General features: G+C 37.5%; 2 protein-coding genes across 4 annotated transcripts in view; both read right to left on the bottom strand.

Annotated features, from left to right (window-relative positions):
- LOC102522651 (torsin-1A-interacting protein 2) overlaps nt 1-22917 on the bottom strand; it is a 31487-nt gene extending 8570 nt beyond the window's left edge. The window contains exons 1-3 of one of the 2 annotated variants that reach the window (XM_014557842.2): nt 22793-22833; nt 17092-17185; nt 1798-1976 (exon numbers count right to left, since the gene is read on the bottom strand). In XM_014557842.2, coding sequence (XP_014413328.1) covers nt 1798-1831 — 34 coding nt within the window. In that variant the 5' untranslated portion in view covers nt 1832-1976; nt 17092-17185; nt 22793-22833. Of the gene's footprint in view, nt 1-1797; nt 1977-17091; nt 17186-22792 lie in introns of both variants that reach the window. The other variant, XM_032463626.1, reaches the window with a different exon arrangement.
- On the bottom strand, nt 9547-22927 carry LOC102518031 (torsin-1A-interacting protein 2). 2 transcript variants are annotated; one of them, XM_032463627.1, is made up of 3 exons: nt 22793-22839; nt 17092-17185; nt 9547-12135 (listed from the first exon to the last, which is right to left on the bottom strand). In XM_032463627.1, the coding sequence occupies exon 3, from the start codon at nt 11462-11464 to the stop codon at nt 11069-11071; it is 396 nt and encodes a 131-aa protein (XP_032319518.1). In that variant the 5' UTR covers nt 11465-12135; nt 17092-17185; nt 22793-22839; the 3' UTR covers nt 9547-11068. The 2 variants fall into 2 exon arrangements, with proteins under 2 accessions (XP_032319518.1, XP_006183086.1); XM_006183024.3 differs by lacking the exon at nt 17092-17185 and having other exon boundaries at nt 22793-22927.
- Between the last annotated feature and the right edge of the window lie 1918 nt (nt 22928-24845).

The following is a 24845-nucleotide window of genomic DNA, read 5'->3' as shown; positions in this document are numbered from 1 at the left end:
GATTAAACAAACACATCTATCATCATGTTAATAAATCTAATAAGTAATATTAATATAGAACTATTTTGAATGGCAGAACCAACTTTTGGTTATATTAAATACACTCTCTTCCCTAATGAAATAATGAATCTAGGCAATAATCATCAGTAACAGCTAAAACCATTATGTAAAGGCTAGTGAAGAATTCTGTAATAGATAAACCAGACTGACAACTGCTGGAACCCACTGATCAATCTTAACACCACAAAAAGAGGCAAAATACAGACATCCTTAACCTCCCAATTCAATGCAATAGGAAGTATTCTTGCCAAGCTGAACCGGAAACTATCAAACCTCTACCAGTTTCTAAGAAATACAGGGATAGAGGGATTATATTAAATTTCACCTCAGGAATATAATCAGCAAAACCCAGAATGTAGGAAGTTCCAAGGGACAAAAGACTTTGTTTCTTTAATAACAGCAAGAAGTAAAAATCAATAGCAAGAAAAGGAAAAAAAAGCAGGGGTGACGTGTCGGTTAAGAGATACATGGGACACATCACCCAAATGCACTGTGTGGGCTACATGATTTAGATCTGATGTCAAACAAATCAGTTGTTAAAGAAATATTTATGAGACAATCAGGAAAACTTGAACACCAGATGTCTGATGAGACTAAGGAATTATTGTTCATCTTTTAGGTATATAAAGGTATTGTGATCATGTTTTTAAAAAGGAATCCATATCATTTAGATGTAAGTATTCAAGAATTTATGGCTAGAATTATATGATATCTAGAATTTGCTTCAATTACTGACATGGGGGTAAGGAGAAGGGAAGGTAAATGAGACAACACTGAGCATATGTGGACAGCAGATGAAGCTGTTTGACCAGTACATGGGATTCATTTCATCTCTCTCCCTACTTTTATGTATGTTTGAAAATTTCTATTATAAAGCTTTAAAAAAGAGTAACCTAAAAGATGTATCAATCAAATGCAGTATGTGACCCAACTGAAAAGAATTTAAAAAAATTAAAAACCCAACTGCAAAGAAAACAAGATCATGAGACAATTGGGAAAATGTGAACACTGGCTATATATGTGGTAACAGTGAGGAGTAACTATTAATTTATTTTTTAGGTGTGATAATGCTAGTTCTGTTTTTTAAAAATTTATCTTTAGATGTAAGCTAAAGTACTGTTGAATAAAATGATATAATGTCTTGGATTTGCACTTAAATCTTTCAAGGCAGGCAACAAGATTAGCATTATGTAGGTAAAAGTTGAAGTTAGATATTGAGTACATGGGAGTACACTATACTGTTCATTCTTATATATTTTAAAATATCCTTAATAAAAGATTTAAATATGCACTTTTTTCCTGAAAAGCTTACGTCGTACTTTGCCTACTTTATATCTCCTATATATATATATATATATATATATGCAGGAATAATTTAAATTTCATCTTTCCCTATGATTGAAAGATTCCCCCTTCTAAATATTTAGCTTATATTTTGATTTTTTAAAATATATAAAACAATTTGCCTACCATCTTTTTTTAAAATGCATTTTATTTTCCCAATACTCTAGGTTCCTACTATTGGAGTCTCTAAAACATTACTCTTCTTCATAATTAGGGTCTGACACTATGGTGAAAATCCAGGAGATGTGAAAGAACAAGACTTATAACAAATTAAGCAATTACATTAACTTCTTTTTTACTTCCAAACTTCAGTTTCCGTCAGCAGATTTTCTCACTTAGCACAGCCCTAGTTTTCCTATAGCACAAATCTCGTGCTGTACAAACTAGTCTTACCCTGTGGAGGATCCCTAAGTCCTCTGTCGGTCATGTTTGTGTTCTGTCTCTTCAGACTTTGGGATACTTTTTGCTAGTGTCTGGTTTTCCTTCTGAAGATGTCTTGTTTTCTTCTTGTCTCAAGTCCAGATAGACTCATGCTTCCCGAGGACCCGGGAAACAAGGCATATACACAGTGACTAAAATAAAATGAAAAAAATTAAATGACTTTTTACTCATACATAGGAGAAATGTCAATTTCAGCTTTATTTACTAAGTCTGTTTAGTTTGAGTAATATTTCCTCTCTGAAACTTTTCTAGTGAAGAGAAACATTTTCTGGCTTTCATGAAGACCATATTCCAAATCCTAGGCTACAAGCAGAAAAAAAGCTTTAGATTATTAACCTAGCATAGATGCCACAACCTCCTAACACATTCCAGTGTCTGAAAGGATGTAAAAAGCAAGACCAAGTGACCAGAATCTTGAAGAGAACATCTTTTTGAAACTGAAATAAAAAATTTAAGAGTGGAGATTTAAGTCACTGCTGAGTTAATCACTGCAGATTCCCTTTGTGTCTTTAGTTTCTGTTCCATATAAATTTCTCAGTTTGCCTATCAGAAGCTTTCACTTATCATTAACAAGTAATAATGCACAGAGCCAACCAACAAACAAAGATGGCTGTTTTGGTGTCAGGAGCAGGAGATACACTTAGTGTCTTGTCACTGCCTTCTCAGTGGTTTTCTCACAGTATTCTTTTGTAAAATGTGGAGACAAATATCTCTTTATACAGTGCCCTTCTATGCAGTGCTCAAAGACTGATATATAAACTATTATGAGCTGTACAAAGGGAGTCAAAATCAGAGGCAATTTTTAAGCAATAAAAAGTTACTTTTATCTTTTATAGTTAAATCTTACTGTCAAAAACCATACCACCCCAAGTTACCCAACCTTCACTATCTATAAAAATGATTAAGGGTTGCTATGATGATTAAATGCAAAAATATACATGAAAGAGCTTTGTAAAGTGTTACACTGTTTCTGACAGCCTAGTTGAGAAGCTAGCCTTTTTGTATCTTTCTCACACTCTTTTGTAAAATGTAATTTTACAAGTTAGAAATTTAAATTCCAAATGGCTAGCACTGATCTTAGTAGAGTAAGAACCCAATTTTTTTTACATACACATACATATATATTTTTTCTTTTCAGATTCTTTTCCATTATATCTTGAGAACCCCATATTTTAATTTAAAAAATGAATAAATGAATGAATGCATGAATGTGTGAGTAAAGAGTTGTGCCAATTATAAACTGGATGTGAAGGGAGGGGTTAAAAACAGGTTTCCTTTCTGCTGGTGTTTCACATCTGGAGGGTTCCTTGTCACTCTTTTATCTCCAGTCCCCTGGGACTGGGCTTCCAGCTGTTTTTCATTACCATCATGTTGCAGTGAGGATTATCACCTACCCTAGTTCATGATAGAAAATAAAAAGCCCCCAATCCTTTAAAAAATAAATAGAAAGTCCAGTGAGAAAAATTTTAGAAAGTACAGATGCTATTCACAGTAACTGTTTGGTACTTCATAATAAAAACTGAAAGGGACATAGTAATAAATCTAGCAACATATATGCAGGAACTTTAGAGTGGGGTGAAATATATGGTATGTAAATTATACCTCAATGAAACTTTTAAAAAAAAGGACTTTTAGGAAGAAAACTATAAAACTTTATTGAAGGACGTAAAAACGAAGTAAGTAGCGAAATATATTGTGCATATAGACAGTAAGACTTAAAACCATTTAATGCCAATTCTCTCCAAATTAATCTATAAATTCACTGCAATTTAAAACAAAATCTCGGGACAATTTATTGTTATGTGTTCTTATGGAGCAGACAAACTGACCCTAAAATTCACAAAGAGCAGTAAAGGATTAAGAAGAGTTAAGATAATTCTGAAGGAAGAAAAAAGAATCGTGAAGGAGGGGGGATATCTTTATCAGATCTATCAAGACATTAAAAACAATACGGCACTGATACAAGAACAGACAAAAAGATTATACAGAATACAGAGCCAAGAAATACATGCGTACATATGTAAAGGAAACGGAGTGACACAAGAAAAAGAATGGATTGGCGAACAAATAGTTTGGGGACAACTGAATTTTCAAATGGGGAAAAAAATGAGATCAATTCCAGATCAGAGACCTAAATGTAAAGAACAAAACTTTGAAATTTTCAGAAGAAATTATGGATTATCTTTATAACCTCAAGATTTTCTTAAGCAAGATATCAAATACACAAACCATAAAGGGAAATTTAACAAATGGGATGGTGTTAAAAATGTTAATATCTATCAAATTATCAAAATCAAAGTTAAAAGATAAACTTGCTGACTAGACAAGTATCAGTAACATATATAATCGGCGAAGGATTAATAGCTAGAATACATGAAGATGCCTCAAAATCAGTGAGGGACAAATAATGTTTTTTTTTAAAAAAGTGGGCAAAAGAGATGGACAAGTAGTTAAATAAGGAGGACATCTCAAAGTCTAATGAGTTGGTAAGAGAAGTAGTGAAGGAAATGCAAAATAATGGTAAGATACCATTTCATAACCATCAGATTGGCAAAAGTTTAAAAATCGGGCAATACCAAGTATTGGTAAGGATTTGGATACAGAGAACTCTTAAACTCTACTAGCAATGAGGTAAATGTTAGTGCTACTTTGGAGAGCAATTCGTAATATCTAGTTAAGACACACATACTCTATAAAACAGCATTTCTGCTTTTAGATAATACCTTAGAGGAACTTTTCCTCAAGTGCCCAATGATGTTTGTAGCAGCATTGTTTAAAATGAGGGAAAATGAGAAAGCCTAAATGTCCATATATAAGGAAGTGGATTTTCAAATGTGTGGCATATTCTTTAATATTAGATATAGAATTAGATTAATGATTTATATATTAAAAATGTGTAAAAGCACATGATAGCATTTTTATAAAATTTAAGAAACAAAATACTGCATAGAGTGATTTAAAGATTGAACGAATGGAGTAAAAGTGAACCAACTACTGATACGTACCATAACATGGATGGATCTAAAAAATGTGAAGAGTGAAAAAAGCCACACGCAAGATTATATGCCAGACTCCATTTACATGAAGGTCTAGAATGGCCCATGCTCTACGGTGATGGAAAACAGACCAGCGGTTCCTAGGGGGAGGATTACCCACTGGAAAAGGGCCGAGGAAACCTTCTGGGGGAATGAAGTGTTTCATATCTTTATTGAGGTGGTAGTTACATTTGTCATTGAACTTAAAATCTGTACATTTTATTGCATGTAGAATATCCTCAATAAACCTTATTTCAAATAAACAGAACTGAGTGCTTTCAAAACGAACTCCTTGGAAACTGGGTTGTAGCCAATAAACAATGTGCAAAGGAATCATCAGAGACACTTCTGTAATCTTACAAATGCTCAGCATATGCTTTTCTTGCACAAGGTGCACATCGTTCCTGTAGCCCACTTCACTCAGACCCTCTGTAACATATCGCTGTTCACAGCTGAAATGGTATCCCCTCAAGGCTACAAGGAGGAAGCAGTACAAACACGGAGGTTCTTGACTCATCCTCACAAGAAGTCACATGGTGAGGTGTCTGGGAGATCTGGAGGCCACTATTCCAGGAGCGGGTCAATCTTTTGAACAGTGTCCAGTCCATACCAGGAAGTGTATACATTAGGAATCTGTGGACTGCATAACAGAAGTGAGGCAGAGCCTCATCCTGGTGGAAAACAGGGGCGTTGAAGACTTTTGGCAGCTGTAGGGAAAAAAACCAGTCCATAAGTATGTCCAAAAGAGGAAAAAATTCCTTTGATGATATCTTCTGCAAAAGAGAAGTCATGAAGACCCACATGCTTCATTTGGCACAAAAGACGTTTACTTTTAGTGAATTCCTTACAAGCTCAGTTGTGAAATGTTGGTTTTCAGTGCCCTATTTGTGGAGGTTATAGTGATTCATTTTTCCACTTAAATAAAACTTAGTCTTATCACTGGTAATTATCTCCACTTCCCTGTGACCCTGAAATCAGCAAAGCTTGTTTTGCTTTAACTGTCTCCATGAGGGCTTGAAAGAGGTGAAAGGAGTAAGGTTTTTTCCTCCACTTACGGAGAATGTCTTCCTTAATTTCGATATCCTGGGACTTCTCTGAAGAGGACACAAAATTGCTTCACTGCTTCCTCTTCAGTTGTGGCTGCCCTGTGCTCTGTCTTTTAAGATGTACCCTTTCTGCTTCATCTCAATGTACCAACGGTAGTGCTTTGACAGCCTGGTTCATTGTCTGGTCCACAGAATGACCTTTGCAATGCAGCAATACAGCCAAGTTCAGCAGACGCCAACATATAAAATAAAGTGTTGTAAGGGTAACTCTATAAATTGATGCATAATACATGTTTATATATGAATGTTACTGAGTAATACAATTTTGAAAGTGTTCATTTCTTTTTTATTGCTCTGTACCTTATTTAAATTTATATAAAAATTAAATGTGAACAGAAAGGATACATGCTTGCTTCTGCTGAGGGAAGGATAGGAATAGGCTGAGAACAAGAATGGGTTTCAGCTACATCTATAAAGTATCTTTTTAAAAAATGAGGTAAATGTGGCAAAATGTTAATGTACTTTAGATCTGGGTACATAGCTGAATGTTATTTTCTGCACTTTCCTATGTGATTGATATAGTTAACAATTTTTTAAGTAAGTAATAAAATGAAGTATATTAGCTTCTGTGGGGAAAAGAATCAAGAGGAAAGGCCTGTAGTGTTAACTCTGAGCCCAGACACACCAAACTGAATGTGACAGACGTGCACGTCAACCACAGGCTTCTGTGTGTTTTGTTACAACCAGCTGAGAGGAGGTAAGGAAAAGCTACCCTTGTGAGTGGGGCTGGGGGAGCAGTAGGACCTCACCCAACCTCTACTCCATCCTGGGACCCCCTAGTCTCACCACAGGGACTGGGGACAAGTATGGGAGGGGTGGGGATGGAGACCTGGAGGAAAACTGGGGAACAGGGAAGAGGTAGGTATCAAGCAGCTCTGGTTATCTGCAACATTTAAACATAAATTAAATTAAAAAAAAAAAAAGAAGAAAGGGAAATTAGTTTAGCTGCTAAGAAGGACAAAAGAGCATCAGTAAATCTAGGATGATAGTTTAGAGATAAATGCCATCATGACAAATTTAATGGCAGTCAGGGCCCAATAAGTACTTATCTTTTCTATTTGTAAAGACTCTTACATTTTAGTGAATGATGCCATTTTAGGCTCTAGGGATGATTAAAAAAAAAAGGCAGCTATCTTGGCCCTCAAACAATTTATGATCCTGTTGTGGAGACAAATACCATATAAAACATACATAACAAAAATAATAGCATTAATTCAGTGCTTTCTTTGTGCCAGGCAAAATTCAAAGCATTTTATGCATTTACTCATGTAATTTCCACAAAAATCTTATGATGTATGGACTATTATTAACATTCCCACTATCTTACAAATGAGGAAGCTGAGATACAGAGAGGTTAAGAATCTTACCCAAGAACACACCACTAGTAAAAGCAGTTAGGATTTGAACTCAGTCCATGGGACCCAAGCTTTTAACTATGACACTAAAAAAAAACAAAAAAACCACAAAAAAACCCCAAAACAACCACCAAAAAAACACCACCTTATAGTAAACATACTACATAGCACCTGGAATCTAGGTTTGAATTGTGACTCTAGCACGTACGACCTGGGTGAATTTGCACGTGTCCTTCAACTTTTCTCAAACTGCTTATTTCAGAGTTGTCAGAAAGTCTCAGGTGATTTAATAAATCATGTAGCAATTACATCTACTGTAATTATGATTATAAATGGGCCTTAAAAATGTGACAAGGATCTGCCTCTGGTCATCCATCCCTCCAGGCCTCTTAATCTTTACATCAAAGACTGTTTGACTCACACAACTACAGGCTTGCCCTCAGTCCCAAGATAAATCTTGTCCTTCATCAGAAAGGATTTAAGAAGTTTTCAATAATTCAGGATTGAGTTCTTACAATTGGCTTTAATCCCTGTTCTAAAGCGAAGACTTCCTTATCCCTAGAGTTCTAACTTCTGCTTTGTTCTCTTGTACCCTTCCCAGCCCTAAAGAATTACCACGTGTCACATGATTAACACGTTACCACATTTGAAACTCCCAACAGCATGAGGTAGGCATTATTACACAACCTATTTCACAGATGAAGAAACTGGATACAGAAAGGTTAAAGTGCCCAGGGTCATTTAGTAAGTGTCAGAATTACAAGACAAACCCAGGTCAGCTGGCTACAAGGCCATTATTTTTCCTCTATAACAAGCAGTTTTCAAGCTGTGTTCCCGATTCCATGGAGACTCAAGGGCTGCCAGGGGACACCGAAGAGGTAAGTTATGGTTCAACTCACTTTCACAGGTACCTGTACCATGCTGATTGCCACATCCTCTCTGGATGCCATGCAATACTTTCTTGTCTACCTTCTCCTACAACTTAGGGATGAACCTTAATTCAGGACAGCTTCCTCTTGAGGAGATATTTTCCTTCCAGGAGATCCAGCGTGTTTTCATTAAACTTCCACTCCCAGGAAGTAAAGTAACAGAAAGTGGTCCTAGAGTCATTTCAGGAATGGTCATTATGTGTAAGTAATATTATCAACTCTTCCACAGTATGGAAGTAGCGATTAATATGGTTCACATAATCTAAAACAGGGGATCATTTGTTATGAGAATTAATTTTAGGAACATATTTATACCTTAAAATTCACTGTTCATAGCTATGAAGTGGAGTATTCTAGAATAACCTGTAATATTTTAAGCAAGTGAAGAAATACTAAAACAACCTAAGCTGAAACCTGAAAGTTTTCTAAATTTTCTCCTTGCTCAATTTTATGAAATCTACCACATTATTTCTGAGAACGGAACATTTATCAGGTGTGTGATAATAATCATGAATGAGGGCAAAGTAAATTTCTAAATGTAATTTTAAGATTAGTGTTTCTGATTCTTTTCTCTTGCCCACGTACTCACCCCGCTTATGATGACACCACACAGGACCATTTGAGGAGGGCTACAACGGTCTCAATTATTTCAATTAACGAGAAAAATGTGACGAGTTACAACCTGAAATATCAGCAGTGACCTTTCAGTCCGACATGAAACCTCTTCACATGTCATCAGCAAAGTACAGTAACGATCACTACCTCGCAGTACTATGAGTACTCAGTTCCCGTCCTCTTAAGCCAGATAACTAAATACCATGGATGTGCTGCTATTCTATTTCTCAAAGTATGGTGTACAGAGCACCTGAGTAAGAATCTCCTGAGGCACTCTTCATAAAATGCAGATTCCTGGGCCCCATGAGCAACCTAAGGAATCAAAATTTCTGTAAGATCACGATATTCTCATTTTTGACAAGCTCATTCAGGCACTGATTTGAAAATTGATTGTATAAATCCATTAATATGTCCTTACTATTTAAAGGAGAGATTGGTTAAAAACAAAAACAAAAAATCCTGTCTCTATTTGGCTGGTATTTAAGATTGCACATATGCAGGGTTTCTTAGTGTGTGTCTGAAAAAATTTAAGGGACAATAATATTGATCATGACACCATCCTCAAAAGCAATACCTCCAAGTAAATTTTCACTTTTTAGAAAGAGCTTTAGAATAGTGAAGTTCTTAACCAAGGGTTAATGATAAACTAATTAGTCTTCACTCATTTTAGCAGTCCACACAGTTTATTCAGCAATAGAACAGGAGAGAACTTCCATCATGACAGACATAAGGCAGATACAGGATAGATCTCCGGGGTACATTCTTTATACAGACTAACAAATGATTTGGTTTCACAACATGTGGCAGGCATGATTTGTTGCACACCAACAGCCATTCATTCCTCACTTCTTCCTTTCTGAAAAGGCTCTGATTTTATCAGGGGAGACACTGTGTCCCACCCAGGCAATGCCAACTCCATTCCCCTTTGCCGGGCATCCTGGGCTCCCTTGTGAATCAGTACCTTCCAATGGGATGTAAGAGGAATCTGTGAGGGACTTTTGAGAAAGATTTTCTTCTCAGATAAAAGATACTTGAAAGAAAACTTTCTGCTCCCTACTTCCAACCTTTGGGACTGAAATGTCTGGAGCAGCAAGCCACACTGTACTCACTGAGGAAACAACTAGGACAAAAAGCCATTAAGACACAGATCCCAGAGGGAAAGACAGAAAGAACCTAGAACCTCGGGACCATTGCTGAGTTGCTACACAAGCACTGGATTATCTAGCATCTTACGTGGAATGTAAAAATTGTTCAGTGGCCTCCGAGATGTTTTCAACAGCTTTTTCCAAGTTTCTTAACCCAAACTCTGATCCATGATTCTTATGAACAAGTGAAGGCCAGAACGAGGCCAATGTCAGGTAAGACCTTCTTAGTTCTAAGAATGCTTTCCCTAAACTGTACATAATACATATGGAGTCAAGCTTGGTAACTCCTTTTGTCACCTCTCTCCTAATACAAATACTTTTCCCTTTCCAGGGGAGGACATTCTAAGTCCAGTCACCACAAAGATAGGATACTCTTTCTTACGTAGAGCCAGCCAAGTAAGTGCTGACAGTCATACTTCTGCATGTTTTTATGTAACCTGGGTAGGTGCTGCCTGATTGAATGTGATTTTTCTGACAGTGACCAGTTATCAATAATGTCAAAGCCCCACCAAGGGTGAGCCAAAGAGCCAATGATGAGCAAGTGGTTATATATGAATAAATTATATATATATAATCACTGATTAATATATGAGGTGGAATCTAGAACAATGTAGTTTCTTACTAAAATGTCTAGCTGTTTTACTGGAATAATCTAGAACCCAGCTACAAAGATGCTTTCCCACAAAAGTTACCATGAGAAATATCATTATGGTGCACAAGGTATGGGCTTCTCCTCCAGGGCTACCTTGTCATATGTTAATAGTTAGGCTGTGGAGCTTTTTAGGAAGAGTAAGCTAATTCCAAAACATAGGGAACACAGATTAGTCTGGTTCTAGATGAACAGTGTGGCTTGGAATACTGATTAAATTCATGCTGAACCAGAAACACGCAGACCCTGGAAGCCAATCCAGCAATTCAAGCAGTTCCCCAAAGTAGTGACAGTTTGGATCAGATTCAGAAAGGAGTAATTTTTCCATCTTCCTTGGGCTACTGGTACAAAACTCTCTAGAGTTTCCATGATTTTAACTGTTTAAGAAGTTACTTGCTTTGGCCAAGTTTTTTGTTTAAGGTTTTGTCTGTTCTGGTCAAGATTAACTGTAACGCAGGGTTAAAACCAGCTACTCTAGAGTCATGTATCCTTTTTCTGACCAGCGGAGGACCGAGAAGAAACGGGTGGCAAGCTTTTTCAAAGGTCCACCTGGTAAGATTTTGGGGAGCCCACTCAAGTGGGAAAGACCAAGGAAGAACAAGGCTTCTGTTAGCAGGATTATCAGGATAACACTCAGGGCAGTAATCAGCTCTGTTAATACGGTCTAAGAATACTTGGTAACACTCATTTTCAACAAGTTCAGTTTGGTACAACCAATGGCCCAGTTCTAGACTAGGGAACCACTGCTGTCCACAGTCAGGGCAATGTGAATTATCTGAGAACATTGGGGCCTAGAAAGACAACACAGAAACCAACGTAACAGAGGCAAAAATGAGAGAGAGAGAGACACCCAAATAACCAGTCCTATTACAGGTTTGGTTTAGCAATTTCTCAGTCCAACCAACATTACTTGGAGAAGATTAAATTTGGCTGGCACCTCCGCGCAACTCTTCAAGATTTCGTTGTCTATTTTTCACTCACTTGCAACCCAGTCTCTGAACTCAGGGACTGATCCAGTCTCTAACGTTTTCAGTCACTTACTAGTAGCACAGATCTCAGAACAGCTCCTTTAAATCCCAGCTTCTCAAGAAAAGATAGCGTTCTAGTCTAAGTTAGTTAGTTTTTCCTGTGTGTTATCAGCTGGTGGTATCATGCAGAGGCACCTGGCTTACTCTGCTTTGCTGGTAAGTTGTTATGTCTGCGTGGTGAAACAGAGGAGCTGACGGGTCCAATGGGTCTCTGGTGGGCGCTGGCACTCTTGCCGCTGTAATACACGTACCCACGTCTTAAGGCCTTGGCACTTTAGAGCGATGCAGAGGGGTCAGGAAAACCTCGTAGTCAGTCCTCTTGAGCGTGGTCCAGTGAAGTCTTTCTTGGGAGGACCTTAATCAGGACCCAGTCACAGAGAAGTAGCTGCTGCTGAGTTGGTTGGAGGGTCTGGAAATGCTTCACATACCTGTAAATGATAAAACTTCAGACGACTCATGTGGGCTTTGACTTGCTCACAACAGTATTAGAAACATGCATCTGGAAATCATCTGGGTCAGTCAGGGTGGATGAGAATTGTCTCATGGGTTTCATCATGACAATTTCATGTTCGTTCAAACCAATTTATCTGCTGGGAGTTATTCTTCTTTGGGCAATAGGGAGACTTTTGGTTCACTGAAGATTCATACTAGCTTAATTTTTCTTTTTTAGTGTATTTCTTTTTCCTATTCCTTTTGTACTTTGGGAATAATAAGGCCTGTACAATCCTGTTTAATGTGGTAGAACTTTGAGATTTCTCATATCTCTATTCTGTGAGATGGGTGCCATACACAGTATTCCTATAATGGGTGGGACAACCAACAATGGTGACAGCCTTCCGTAATAAACCTCAATCCATGCAGGGAAAAGCTTACAAAATTATTAAATAATAACCATAGGAAGTTGGAGGAAATCCTTCTGAAGGCTGAAAAAGAAGCCATGAGGGGCATGTCCAATTGCTCAAATCTATCTTTATAGGTTTATACACATTTTAAGTTTAAGAAGGCAATTAAGGCATAGTCCTGAGCTATTCTTAAAAAATGTATAGCAAATCAGCTGGAACTTACAGATGCCGTCATCATCTTTGTCTGACACTGACTGTAACAAGTAAACAAGGTGGAGTGGAGTAGAATCTATGGGACAACTAGACAGCCACCTTGGGAGTGCCATAGAGCATCAGAGTACCACACACATGCTGCCTTTTTCCAGCATTCTTTTGTGAATTCTGAGGCTTGATCCTGTGAGAGCACTAGGAGACACTGGGGAGAGTATGAGGGTTAAAACAGTATAAAGATACAGCCTGAAAAGCGGAGGGAATTACGGCCTTAGCTGTGATCAGCCAAACCATGTTCCTTACAGACTATCAACAGTAGCTGTGATTCTCAGATTTTAAAACGGCAACTATAAAAGACAACCGAGGAGCAGCTCCTGACAGTGCGATCCATCTGGGGCCAATATTCTGATGGGAGTCCTAGATGAGGGAGATAGACTCAGTGGATAAACACAGGATGTAACAGACTTCCCTGAGAGTCTACTGTCATGAGCCACTAGAATAAATAAGAGTTTCAGTTGTTGAACTGGGAAATCTTGGGTGTCCAGTACATGGAAAGACAGATGACAAATAGAATTCACTTGATTGTAGGGTTTAGCACAGAAGTTAGTAGTAAAGTTTTCTGACTAAGTCTGACAGTGGAAAGATCTGGAATTTTGGATTTTTAGAGTGAAAGGGGGAAATTCTATTAAAACCTCAACAAGATACAGTATTTCACATCCACCAGACTGGCAAAAAATTAACAAGGTTGACAATGTGGGCTCCATATACCCCAGCCAAGACCACCCACCCCTCCCTCAGGACTCCACGTCTCCACTGGCAGAGTCAAGAAGCCCTAAAGCTCCACATGCTCAAAATAAACCCACCCTTCCCCCAACCTTCACTTCTCCAACTTAAAGAGTTAAGCAAGCACCAGAGCTCCAAACATTCCTGAATCAAGAGAACTCTAGTGCTCCACGTGTTCCCAAGAAGACTGCCCCTCCCCTGGTCCTCCAAACCACTAAGGTCAAGAGTCAAGACGGGGCTCCAAGGCACTGAGTGCTCAGAGTAAGATCACCTATCACCAGCCCGACTCACTCCTCCTTAGCCTTACCACTACCAGAAGAGTAAGGAGGGCCTCCTGAAAGTGCTCCAGGCAAGGTTCTCAAACTTCCCCCAACTCCCACCCTCACAGCTCCACTACCACTATCTGCCAGCAGGCATGAGGACCAGCCAATCTCCTCACATCCGTACCTGCTTATGTCGATCGCCACATGAAGCCCAGAGCTTCCTGGTTATACCTCATCCCCTCAGTCTCTACTCCTCTCATGGCTCTGAGAGCAGTGAAACAGTATCCTATGCTGTATTTTTCCCCCATAAAACATGCACCATTTTGATATATTATATCAAATATATATATATCAGCTATTTGTCTCTACTAAAATCTAAACTCCTCAAGAGTAGGGCTTTTTGTATTTTTATTTACAGCTGTACATGCTCAACCAACATTTCTTGAATGAATAAATTGTGAGAATACATAGTAACTGGAATCTTTACCTTAACAATAGGAGCATGAATTAGTACAACCACTTTTGGAATTAATTTGACATTGGCATTATCTAGTTCAGCTTAGGATGTGCATTTTCTATAACTCAGTAATTCCACTCTTAGATAACTAACCTAGAGAAATTTATACATGTTTATCTAAAAATATGAATAAAAATATTCATGGCCGTACTTTGTAGAACAGCAAAATAACAGCGATAATGTCCATGAACAACTGAATGGATAAAAAACCAAGGTATTTCCATACAGACACAGACGAAAGTCAAGAATATTGAGCTAAAAATAAAAAAGCAAGTATCAGAGGAACACACACACACACTCACTCTCTCTCTCTCTCTCTCTCTCACACTCCCTCTAATATACAGTTTCCATTTACGTAAAGTTTCAATATATTGTTTAGTAATAAATATTGCAATAAAGCTAAAAAGAAAAGGATAAGCACAGGGATAATTATTACCTCTGATGGGAGAAAAAAGGCACTGGGATTGGGGAGAGTATACAGAGTATTTCAAAGATAACTGTAAGCATTTTTTTCTGTGAATAGGTGGAGGCACAAGAATGGTCACTGTATCATAAATCCTAGTTTACATAATCTCTGATAATTTTTAAAAAAGAGGAGAGTGGAAATAGCAATGGGCTAGAAAAAGAGATTAACAGGCAAAAGCAAACTTTCACACTGGACAAGAAGACCGGCAGCAGGGACTCTGCTCAGAGGCCAAGTGGGTGACCGATACACTGAGGAAAAGAGGAGTCCTACAGAAAGACACAGATCTTTATTTTTCTCATACTATTGTAAGCAACTATCTCTTCATAGAAGTAAAGTAAAAGAAACTATAATATTGTAAATCTACTATACTTCAATTAAAACAATCCCTATGGAAAGAAAAAAAGGTAAAAGAGGCCTACCTAATGCTAATTAATGGAATTAATTCTTCCTCTAGGCTACCTAATGGAATAGAAAGTTTATCTTGGCATGCATCTGTGTGCTGGACTTTGTTTTTTTCATATGGTGCCTTTGTGCAAATTAGAAAAAGCACCCTCCTTCCAGGCAAGATGAAGCCCAAAGAACCTCACTTGGCCAGGTATTCAACAGTAATCCTCCATCTGTGAGATAATAATAACAATAGCTAACACTTACAAAGTGCCACTACCTGTTCTAATACATGTAATACACTTGACTCATGTAATCCTTACAATAATCCATTTTATAGTGAAAGAAACTGAGAGGTTGAGCAACTTGCCCAAAGGCACACAGGTCTTCGTAGAAAAATCAGTATTTGAATTCAGGAAGACTGGTTCCAGAGCCTGTACTCACCTGTACTCTTAACCACTGTAAGATACTGCCTTTCTGAAGCAGTGACAGTTAAGACTTAGACAGTCCTTTCATATACTATTCGTGAAGCTACAGGATACTCTTCAATTGTGTCTGATATATTAAAATGGGGGTGGGGGAAACCATCTCTCATAATTTTCTACTTTCAAACAAAAAAAATCCAGGATAGGTTTCAGGGAGTACTGAATCCTCTGAAATTACATATAAAATTTTTTATGTACACATGCGTATTTTTTTTCTGGAAGGAGAGTACAGGTGACCCTTGACCCAATGTAGGGGTTAGGGGCACGGAACCCCTAGCAGTCAAAAATCTGCATGTAATTCATGTGTGCCCTGTTTCATACCGTGACCCCTCTGCATGTTGTTCCACATCCTCAGATTCAATCAACCACAAACCGTGTAATACTGTAGAATTTACTGTTGAAAAAAGTCTGCGTGAAAGTAGACCCACGGTTCAAACTGTTGTTCAAGGGCCAACTGTATATACTTTTAGACTCCTAAAGGAGTCTGCAATGGTTCAGAACCATCAGGCATGAATGGTTCCTAATCACTGTACTATTAAGGCAATTTTTATTCCTAGCGCCCCCCCTCCCGAGAGCTCAGAAGCATGCCTAAATAACGAGCATTCTTGTAATAACTTGTTTTCTCGCTTTATTAATTAGACATGTAGATCTGCCAATCAGAACTTCTAATAAAACAAGAAGATAACTAGTATTACTAACCCTGGTTTGGAAATTTTCAATATTTTAAGTTACAGATAATATTGAAAATGCCTATAACATAAAGTTAGAAAGATTTAGATATTCTAGATGTTTCCTTCCTCAACTCCATTAGCTTAAGTCAAAAGCGGTTGATGTGAGGTAAATGCATGGTTGCCGTCAGGCTTGTAGAAACGCTGAAAACACTTTGAGAACCACCATTACTCTACTGTTTACTGTTTACATTATTAAGGAAACCGCCATTCGTAGTACTAGGCCCAAAGCAAAGTGCTGTAAATACAGAGGAAAAATCGTACAGGACTTCTAGGTGTCCAGCAAATCCAAAGTGGAACCAATGATTTAGGTAAAAGTTAAGGGCTTTTAGATGGATATAAAGACAGCCTGGAGAAAACACAGGAAATTCATGAAGGCCCACAGAAGAAGATGGAATGTCTTTATTTTCAAGCAAACCTTCTAGCCAACAACAGTGGGCAAAAACCAAAGTTTAAAAGGCTTCTCTAGCACATAAACACTATACAGTTGTCCTTCAGTATCAGTGAAGGGTTGGTTCCAAGACCACCCATGGATTAAAAAATCCAAAGATGCTCAGAAGTCCCTTACATAAAGGGCACAGTATCTGCATACAACCTATGCACACCCTGCTGTATACGTTAAATCATCTCTAGAGTACTTATAATACCTGACACAATGTAAGTGCTATGTAAACAGTTGCCAGAGCACAGCAAGCTCAAGTTTTACCTCTTGGAAATTTCTGGAATTTTTTTCCCAAATATTTTTGATCCAGGTTGGTTGAATCCACAGAAGTTGGACCTGTGGAAACAGAGGGCCAACTCTACAAGAGAAAAATACAAATCAGATTTTTTTATGTGTGAGAACTAAAGTAAATTTAGGATTCTTCCAGCTTTGTTAGAGGAAAATTTAGAAAATAGCATTTTAACACCAAAATAGAAAATGCAGTTCTACTTAAACCAGTGAAATTTACAACTACTAATGATGGCAGCTTAATACATATTAAATAATTATCATCTCTTAAATATTCTGATTCTATATAATTTTTTGTTATTTCCTAAATGGATGTTAGTAAGCAAGGTCAATTCTGCCTCTGATAGACAAAAATCCCCTTGTTCTTTATAGTGGTTTCTGATCGAGTCAGGATTGGGGTGACTTCTCCAGGCAATATATCCTGAAACCTCAGCCTCAGCCAAGTCCTCACAAGATACATAAAATCAAAGGAACAGCTACATAGAAAAAACATAAATATTCTAAATTTTCTTGAGTTCCCATTTTAAGCACTTTCCTCCATAGAACATTTTACTCTAAGGCTAATCAATAATCAAAACTATTTTTTGTATGAGACAGTTTTTCTGATAAGTTTTAGACACAAAGGGAAATCTTAAGAGTTTCATATTTCTTTACTAGTTTTGAATTTAGATGTTGGGAGATTAAGGAGTATGAAAAAAAGGAATCACTTTCATTTTTAAATTCACATAATCTAATAATTCTTTGTTAAAAATATATTATGAAAATATATGCTCCTGAAAAAAATCTTCAGCCTCCTTTGTGAGGAACTACTTTTAATTTGGCAAAGTCTTGAAATCACAGAGAGAAGGCATATAGGTGACAATCTTCAGTACTATTTCGCACACGCACTGTTCCCTCTTACGAAGAACAGATAAGCCAAACAAAAAATATGATCTTGAGTCACCCAGGAACTGACAAACATAACAGGTGTACGTGTGCATTGCTGGCATTCCATAAAAGGGAACAACTGGTTTAGAAATTTACTGGTGCAACTTCAATCTACTTTGCCCTCATGGACTGAAAGTCCATGGTTCAAATTCTGTCTACAGTTTCCATTTAAAACACCAGCAGCCAAACCTTAAAGGTTAATGTGCAGCTTTCAATAGCGAAACCCAGTGCCAAGCTTAAGTATTTCTATACTTGTACCAGGTGTTTGTGTCTATTGAAAACTAAGTAAGTCTTGTCCACTCCTTTGCACTATATCCATTGTCATAATATGCCAGGATTATTATTTTCACAATTTCCCCCTCATTTCCCAGTGTTTTTACTGTCTAGTAGTTATTCTGTATTTTTGAAAGGGAGGTGGAAAAAGTACTAAAAACTAGACACAAGATGCACTCTAATTACTTCCTTAGGCAACTGTTTCTTATATAGGGACTGGATGCCTGGAGCACTTCCATTTTTTTTTTTTTTTCCCTGACTATAGAAAGACTTCTTTTTCTTCTTACCCTCTTCTTACTCCTTCCCAGCTCCCTTGATTTGTATCTTAGGTTTAGGCTAACCACGGAGAGGCAAAAAAGCACAAGCAAAGGATCAAAGAGATTGCTACGATTTCAGGCAGTGGGTGGTATAACTGATTTCCAGTTTTAGCCCAACTCCCCTAATTACCTTTAGTATCTACATGAAGCCAGCACATTTTTATTAAGATTTTTAAATTCGTAAAAAAGTTTCAAAAATAGTGCAGAGTTCCCTTATATCCTTTATCTAGTTTCTTCTAAAGTCAACATCTCATAAAATTAAAATACAATTATAAAATCAAGAAATTAACATTGGTACAAGTCAATTAACCAAACTACAGACTATGTGAATTTCACCAGTTTCTCCACTAATGTCCCTTTTCTGTTCCATGGTCCAATCTGGGATCCCCCACTGCATTTAGTTGTTAATTCTCCTGAGTCTCCAATCTGTGACAGTTTCTGTCTTTGTCTTTTGTGAACTTTCTTGGTCTTTTTGACCTTGATATGTTTGAAAAGTACTGGTCAGTTATTTTGTAGAATGACCCTCAATTTAGGTTTGTATAATGTTTTCTCATGAGTAGCAAGATAAAGAGCATTTTTGGCAAGAATAATACCACAGAAATAATGTTGTGTCCTTCTAAGTGTATCATATGATTGGGTTCATGATGTCCACATGTTTTATTACTGGTGATGTTAACCTCAATCAGCTGGTTAACATGGTATCTCCATTGTCAAGTTACTATTTTTCCTTTGCAGCTAATAATTTTCTTGGTGAGGTACTCTGAGACTATGTAAATATCCTGATTTTCCTCAAACTTTCATCCACTAGCATCACAGGTAGATTTTGTCTACAATAATTACTATGGTGCTGTTTGTGTAATAGTGATTTTTCTACTTCCTTTTTGCCGTGTTTATTTGTCAGAATTCTCCTGTAGGAAAGAGTTATTCCTTCTCAAACCCTGTTTGTTTATTCAACTATGTCAGCATGGACTCACGGACATTTACTTTACTCTATGGGTTAGAATGCAATACTATCGTTATTCATTTTGTTACTCAAGTTGTCCCAACTTCGGTCACCAGGAGCTCCTTCAAGTTGCTCCTGTGTCCTTTCAACAAGCCCTCAAACTTTTTGAGCATTTCCTTAATTTCAAGCACTACAAGATATTCCAGGCTCATCTTGTACTTTCCCTGCCGCAGTCCTGAAATCAAGTAGTTCCCCCCACCCACAAAAAAAATTTACTTTTTTAAATTATTAAGCAAAAGCGCAACTAGACATTTTATTTTTTGTGATGGGGAAAGCAAGTGGAAACTGCGCTAAAGGAAAAGCTCAGCTGTTTCTTCACTAGTAGATGAGAATAAAAGGATAGTGTTTAAAAACAAGAGTGGGTGCTTACTGCTACTGGCATTTCACTATCAGGCCAACAATTTGGACAACCACCACTAATATCCATTCCCTAACTAAACTCATTATTTGAAATCATTAGCATATCCTGAGACCTTACTATACATGCAAACTCTTGGGCTCCACCCCAGACCTATGAGACCAGAATCTTTTGAGGGTCTGGTGCAGAAATTGTGTTCACCAGATGATTCTGTTGCTTGTTATAAAGTTTAAGAAACACAGCTTTAATGAATAAATGTTAGTTTTCTGTCACTATAAACCCTATGTTTACTACATTTAATTAAAAAAAAGGAAATTTTAGTCTTAATAATGTGTCTTGTGTATAAACCATATTTTTACTCCCACAACTAATAAAACTAAAGGTGAATGCCTCGTCTGTTAAGGCACTAAACACTTTCTTTGTTTTCTTACAATATTTTTTTAAAATATGGTGGTCACAGTAGTTAAGTACAAATAACTGTTACTCTTCTACAAAGAAGTTGTAAGTCAGCCTCCAGGATCAACGCCTGCCTACATATATGACCTAACATCCATAGAGCGAATCTATAAATATGTAACCCTTGCAGCACTGTCTTCTTAAGTCAGACTGCCTAGACTTGAATGACTCTCCAGCACCCAACTTGGTGAACTCTTCCCTGTTTCCCTGGTTTTCTTAACCACATAATGGAGTAACACTACCTAGATGAACGAGGCATTATGAGGAATGAAGAGAGAATGTGCATCACTGATCACTACGGGGCACAAAAGGAGTCTCAGATACTGTTTATTATTTTTTAAATTATTAAGTAAAAGCGCAACTAGACATTTTATTTTTTGTGATGGGGAAAGCAAGTGGAAACTGCGCTAAAGGAAAAGCTCAGCTGTTTCTTCACTAGTAGATGAGAATAAAAGCAGGACCAGAGAGCTCTATTTATATAATTAAAACCCTCACAAGTTTACAATCCAATGTTTTAAATTCAACTTTTTGCAAAAATGTTGTTATATTTACATTATGTATATATATATTTACATTATATATACCCATGGTCAAGGGCTAAAGAAGAGTATATAAAAATCAAAACAACATGATCTGTTGAGGTCGTGGAATTTTAGGTGAATATTCTTCCTTTCTATTTTGATTATCAAAACCATGTGCCAAGTCCTTTAATATTAGTAAAGAGAAAAGTAGCCCAATTAGCAATAACTGTTTCCATTTGAGTCCTTAAACTATCCCATTTAATATTCCAAATAACCCTATGAATCCCACTTTAAAAATGAGGAAATGGCCTCAAAGTGATAAAGCAGCCTGACCAAGTCACACAGTAACAGAAAAGAAAACTCAAATGCAGCTGACTCCAAAGTCTATGCTCATAACCAGTGTCGGAGACATCTTTCTTTATTCACAAATGCTTGGTCTGCTGTGCAAAACTTCCGATAAAGTATAATCACTATACTGAATTATCTCTTGTGGCACACAGTAGTAAGTGTAAAATATATAGACTATTAACAAAAATTTAACACAATTAAAATACTAAATGCAAAATGAAAAACAGTATAAAGCAGACAAGGCTTCTCTGAGCAAACTTTCCTTCAGAAAATCCAAGTGGCACTTCAGAGAATGTGGATTTCCTTGGCATAGTGTTTAAAATTACTTTCTAGGCAAAAATAAATTACATATAAGGCAATACACATTATTAAAATACCCAATAATCCATCCCCAAATAATTAGCTACATCCTTAAATTATTTTATTTGTGAATTATAGACGCTCTCAGGCTAGTATTATCGCTACACTAGGAAGAAAAATAAGTGAAACAGAGCTTAAATGAGTCACTTATGGTTACATGATAAACCAGCAGCAAAACTGGTCATCGAGTTCTGGAGTCCGCATTCAGCATAATAAACATGTCTGAGGCGAGGCTCTCACTTTAAGTTTTCATAGCAAATACCAGTGTTTTCAAATTGTTCTAATCCACACAAAGGCTTCCAGGAACAGTTTTAGCTCCTCTACCACTAAGTTTCGTTTTAGATTATTTTCCACTAGCCGTTTATATACTAATCCTGTGCTTGAAAAACGAAACTGATAAACAGGGAAAACTGCCTAATTCTTAAAAAATAGAGATAAGGAAAGGATCTCTCATACAGATTCAAAATAAAATGTTTTAAAACCTAAAGACAGATAAAATTAAAACAAAAACAGTATGTTGAATAAGATTTAGGTAACTCATTTCTGTCTACGTGTGATAAAGTCTAACAAGCTCTACTAAGTCGAGTATACACATTTTTGAAGGAAGGAAAATGGGGTCAACTTTCTCATAAGGTGTGGAATACAATTGGGGATACATACGTATACGTAAGCAATTGGTAACCGTAGGGTCGTACTAAAACTTCATTAACTTTGCTCTTTTTAGCACCATTAAGGCTAAAAAAAGGTAAGGGGGATACAATTTTACAAGGATTAAGAAGACCAATGATGGGATCCTGTTAAGCACGGAGGTAAGGGAGTAATCAACATCTACACTGGTAAATTTCCGGTTTACACTGGAACCTTGTTAAGAATTTTGCTTCTCATCTCAGAGTCCAAACCAAACATTCATTCCACCTTATTCTGTTTAATGTCTATACAATTCTGTTTCTCTTTTTTCACTCCAAAACAAAAATATACCTCCAACCTGGTCCGTTTTAAGGTTTTTGCGGTAGGGAGGTGGGGGTGGGGAGGGATCGGTTTTGAAAGATATTTAAAAAGAAGATATCAGATCAAATATTAAAACATGTAGAAGTTGCATATACATTTTACTTACAAATTCTAGCGGGGTTTTAAATCGTCGACTGTCAATGTCAGGAGAGCCCTTCGAGTGTTCTCTCCGCTCCACAACGCCGGGCTGCACCCCTCGGACGCGGCCCAAGCGAACGTCGTCCCCGTCCCTGCCCACGTGACGGCGACCTCCGCGGGGAGGGCGGGCGCCCGCGGAATGCTGGGACTGGTAGGCGCCGGCCCCTCCCCCTCCCGTCGGCACCCCCTACCCCTCAGGCCCAGCGCCCGCCCGCTCCGGGCTGGCGAGAGGCTGGAGGCGTGGTGAGTGCGCGCTACCGAACGGCAGGCCTCCGCGGGTTCTCGCGTTACATTCTGACCCGGAGGCAGGCATCTCTGCAAGACAGTGGATGCCCCTAACCCTCAAAAAGACCTAAAATTAATAGACGCGAAGAATCCATGGAACCAACAGTGAGAGGCACTACCCAAGAGATAAGGGAAAGCACCTGTCAGGCTTGGCTTGGAAGCCGGCCTCTACCATTACTAGGTGCGTGTCCTCAAACGAGTTGCTTAATCTAAACCTCAGTTTGCTCGTGTCAAATGCGGACAACGCTACATACCTTATAATGTGGTTGTGAGTGTCCGCTAAATGACTTAGTAAATGATGAATAGAAAGTAGCTATTGATCTATTAATTTTATAAATGTGAAAATTGAGAGGTGGCAAGCAATTTACCTAAGAACACATAATTGGTTTAGGGCAAAGTTGAGTGAGTCTGAAGTTCCTGTTCCTGACCTCCACCAATTCAAGACAACGGGGAAGAAATCTGCTCACGTAAATCTCACTTCCCTTTTCCTAATTTTTTTCCGTAACACTTATGACCAACACACTGTTCTACTCATTCTGATTTTTTTATCTGACTCCCATAGAATATGAACTCCAAGAAGGCAGGGAAGGTTGTCTTTCCGTCTATTCTTTTACTGCTGTATCCCCAGACCTAGAACAGGGTTCACCTAGTACACAGCACAAGCTCAACTACTTATTGGATTAGTGATTCTTCATGTAACTGATTTTTTTGGTGTTCACCTCTCAACCATCCTCTTTTGGCAAAAGGCACAGGATTTGGGATCAACAAAGAGTAAGTGGACAAATATTACATTCTAGTCACTTCACTGTTTCAATTTTCTGAATTTCAGTATAACATTTCCAGCTAGACATTTTCATTTGTATTAACACTTTTAAAATATGTTTCCTATCACTTGTGAGAACGGGGAATAACTGGAGCTAGCTACTATATCTTTAATTTACTTCCTTTTATTTAATACTTTAATCTTTTCCTTATTAAAAATAACAATGTTTCCTCTTTCCACTAAGATATAACCCCAAAGTTATTTCCCTATCTGACCAGAAATGTGAATATCACATACAATGAACTGATAAATGCTTTCTCAAGTAAATAACTGGATTTCTACTTATCCTGAAAAAAAAAATCATGTACAAAAATTATCTTATTTTAAAATAAAATGTTTCATTTAAAATAGTTGTTTTATTTAGAAATGTACTGTACTTAAATGCCAGTCATTTAACCTGAATTATAATTTTTTTGTATATCAGTCTTCCCTAGTACATGGCAAATTCCCTCAGAGAGAAGACTACTCTAACTTAATTCATGTATTTATTGAGCATCTATTCTGTGTCAACAAAGATGTTTAATAAATACGTGAATTAATGAGCATACTCTTTGTTCTAATCATCTCTTCTCTTGTTCTCTTTTGATTCACTGAATTCCTCCACATATTTCAAACTCCCAAAGTAACTAAATATCCAGAGGTCATGCCTCCTCTTGGTATTGGCTGGCCAGCAATTCCTTTATAATATTAGCTATGAGTCTACTGTCTCTATAATGTCACCTCTTTTGGGCAACCCTTGTAGTCTGGCAAACATCTACAGAATATCTGGTTTGACAAGAGTTTAGCTTTACCTTACAGTTAGTGATGAAAGTTCGTTATTTGTAAGGTTGCTAGGTGTGGGAGGCACATGTGGCAGAGCTAGGATTACGTATCTTCATTACCAGTACAAAAGAGAATTCTGTCTTACGGAAAA

Source organism: Camelus ferus, chromosome 21 (genome assembly GCF_009834535.1).
Source record: "Camelus ferus isolate YT-003-E chromosome 21, BCGSAC_Cfer_1.0, whole genome shotgun sequence".
Taxonomy (NCBI): Eukaryota; Metazoa; Chordata; class Mammalia; order Artiodactyla; family Camelidae; genus Camelus; species Camelus ferus.
The sequence above is the reverse complement of the archived record's forward strand: the minus strand, read 5'-3'. Positions and strand labels throughout refer to the sequence as shown.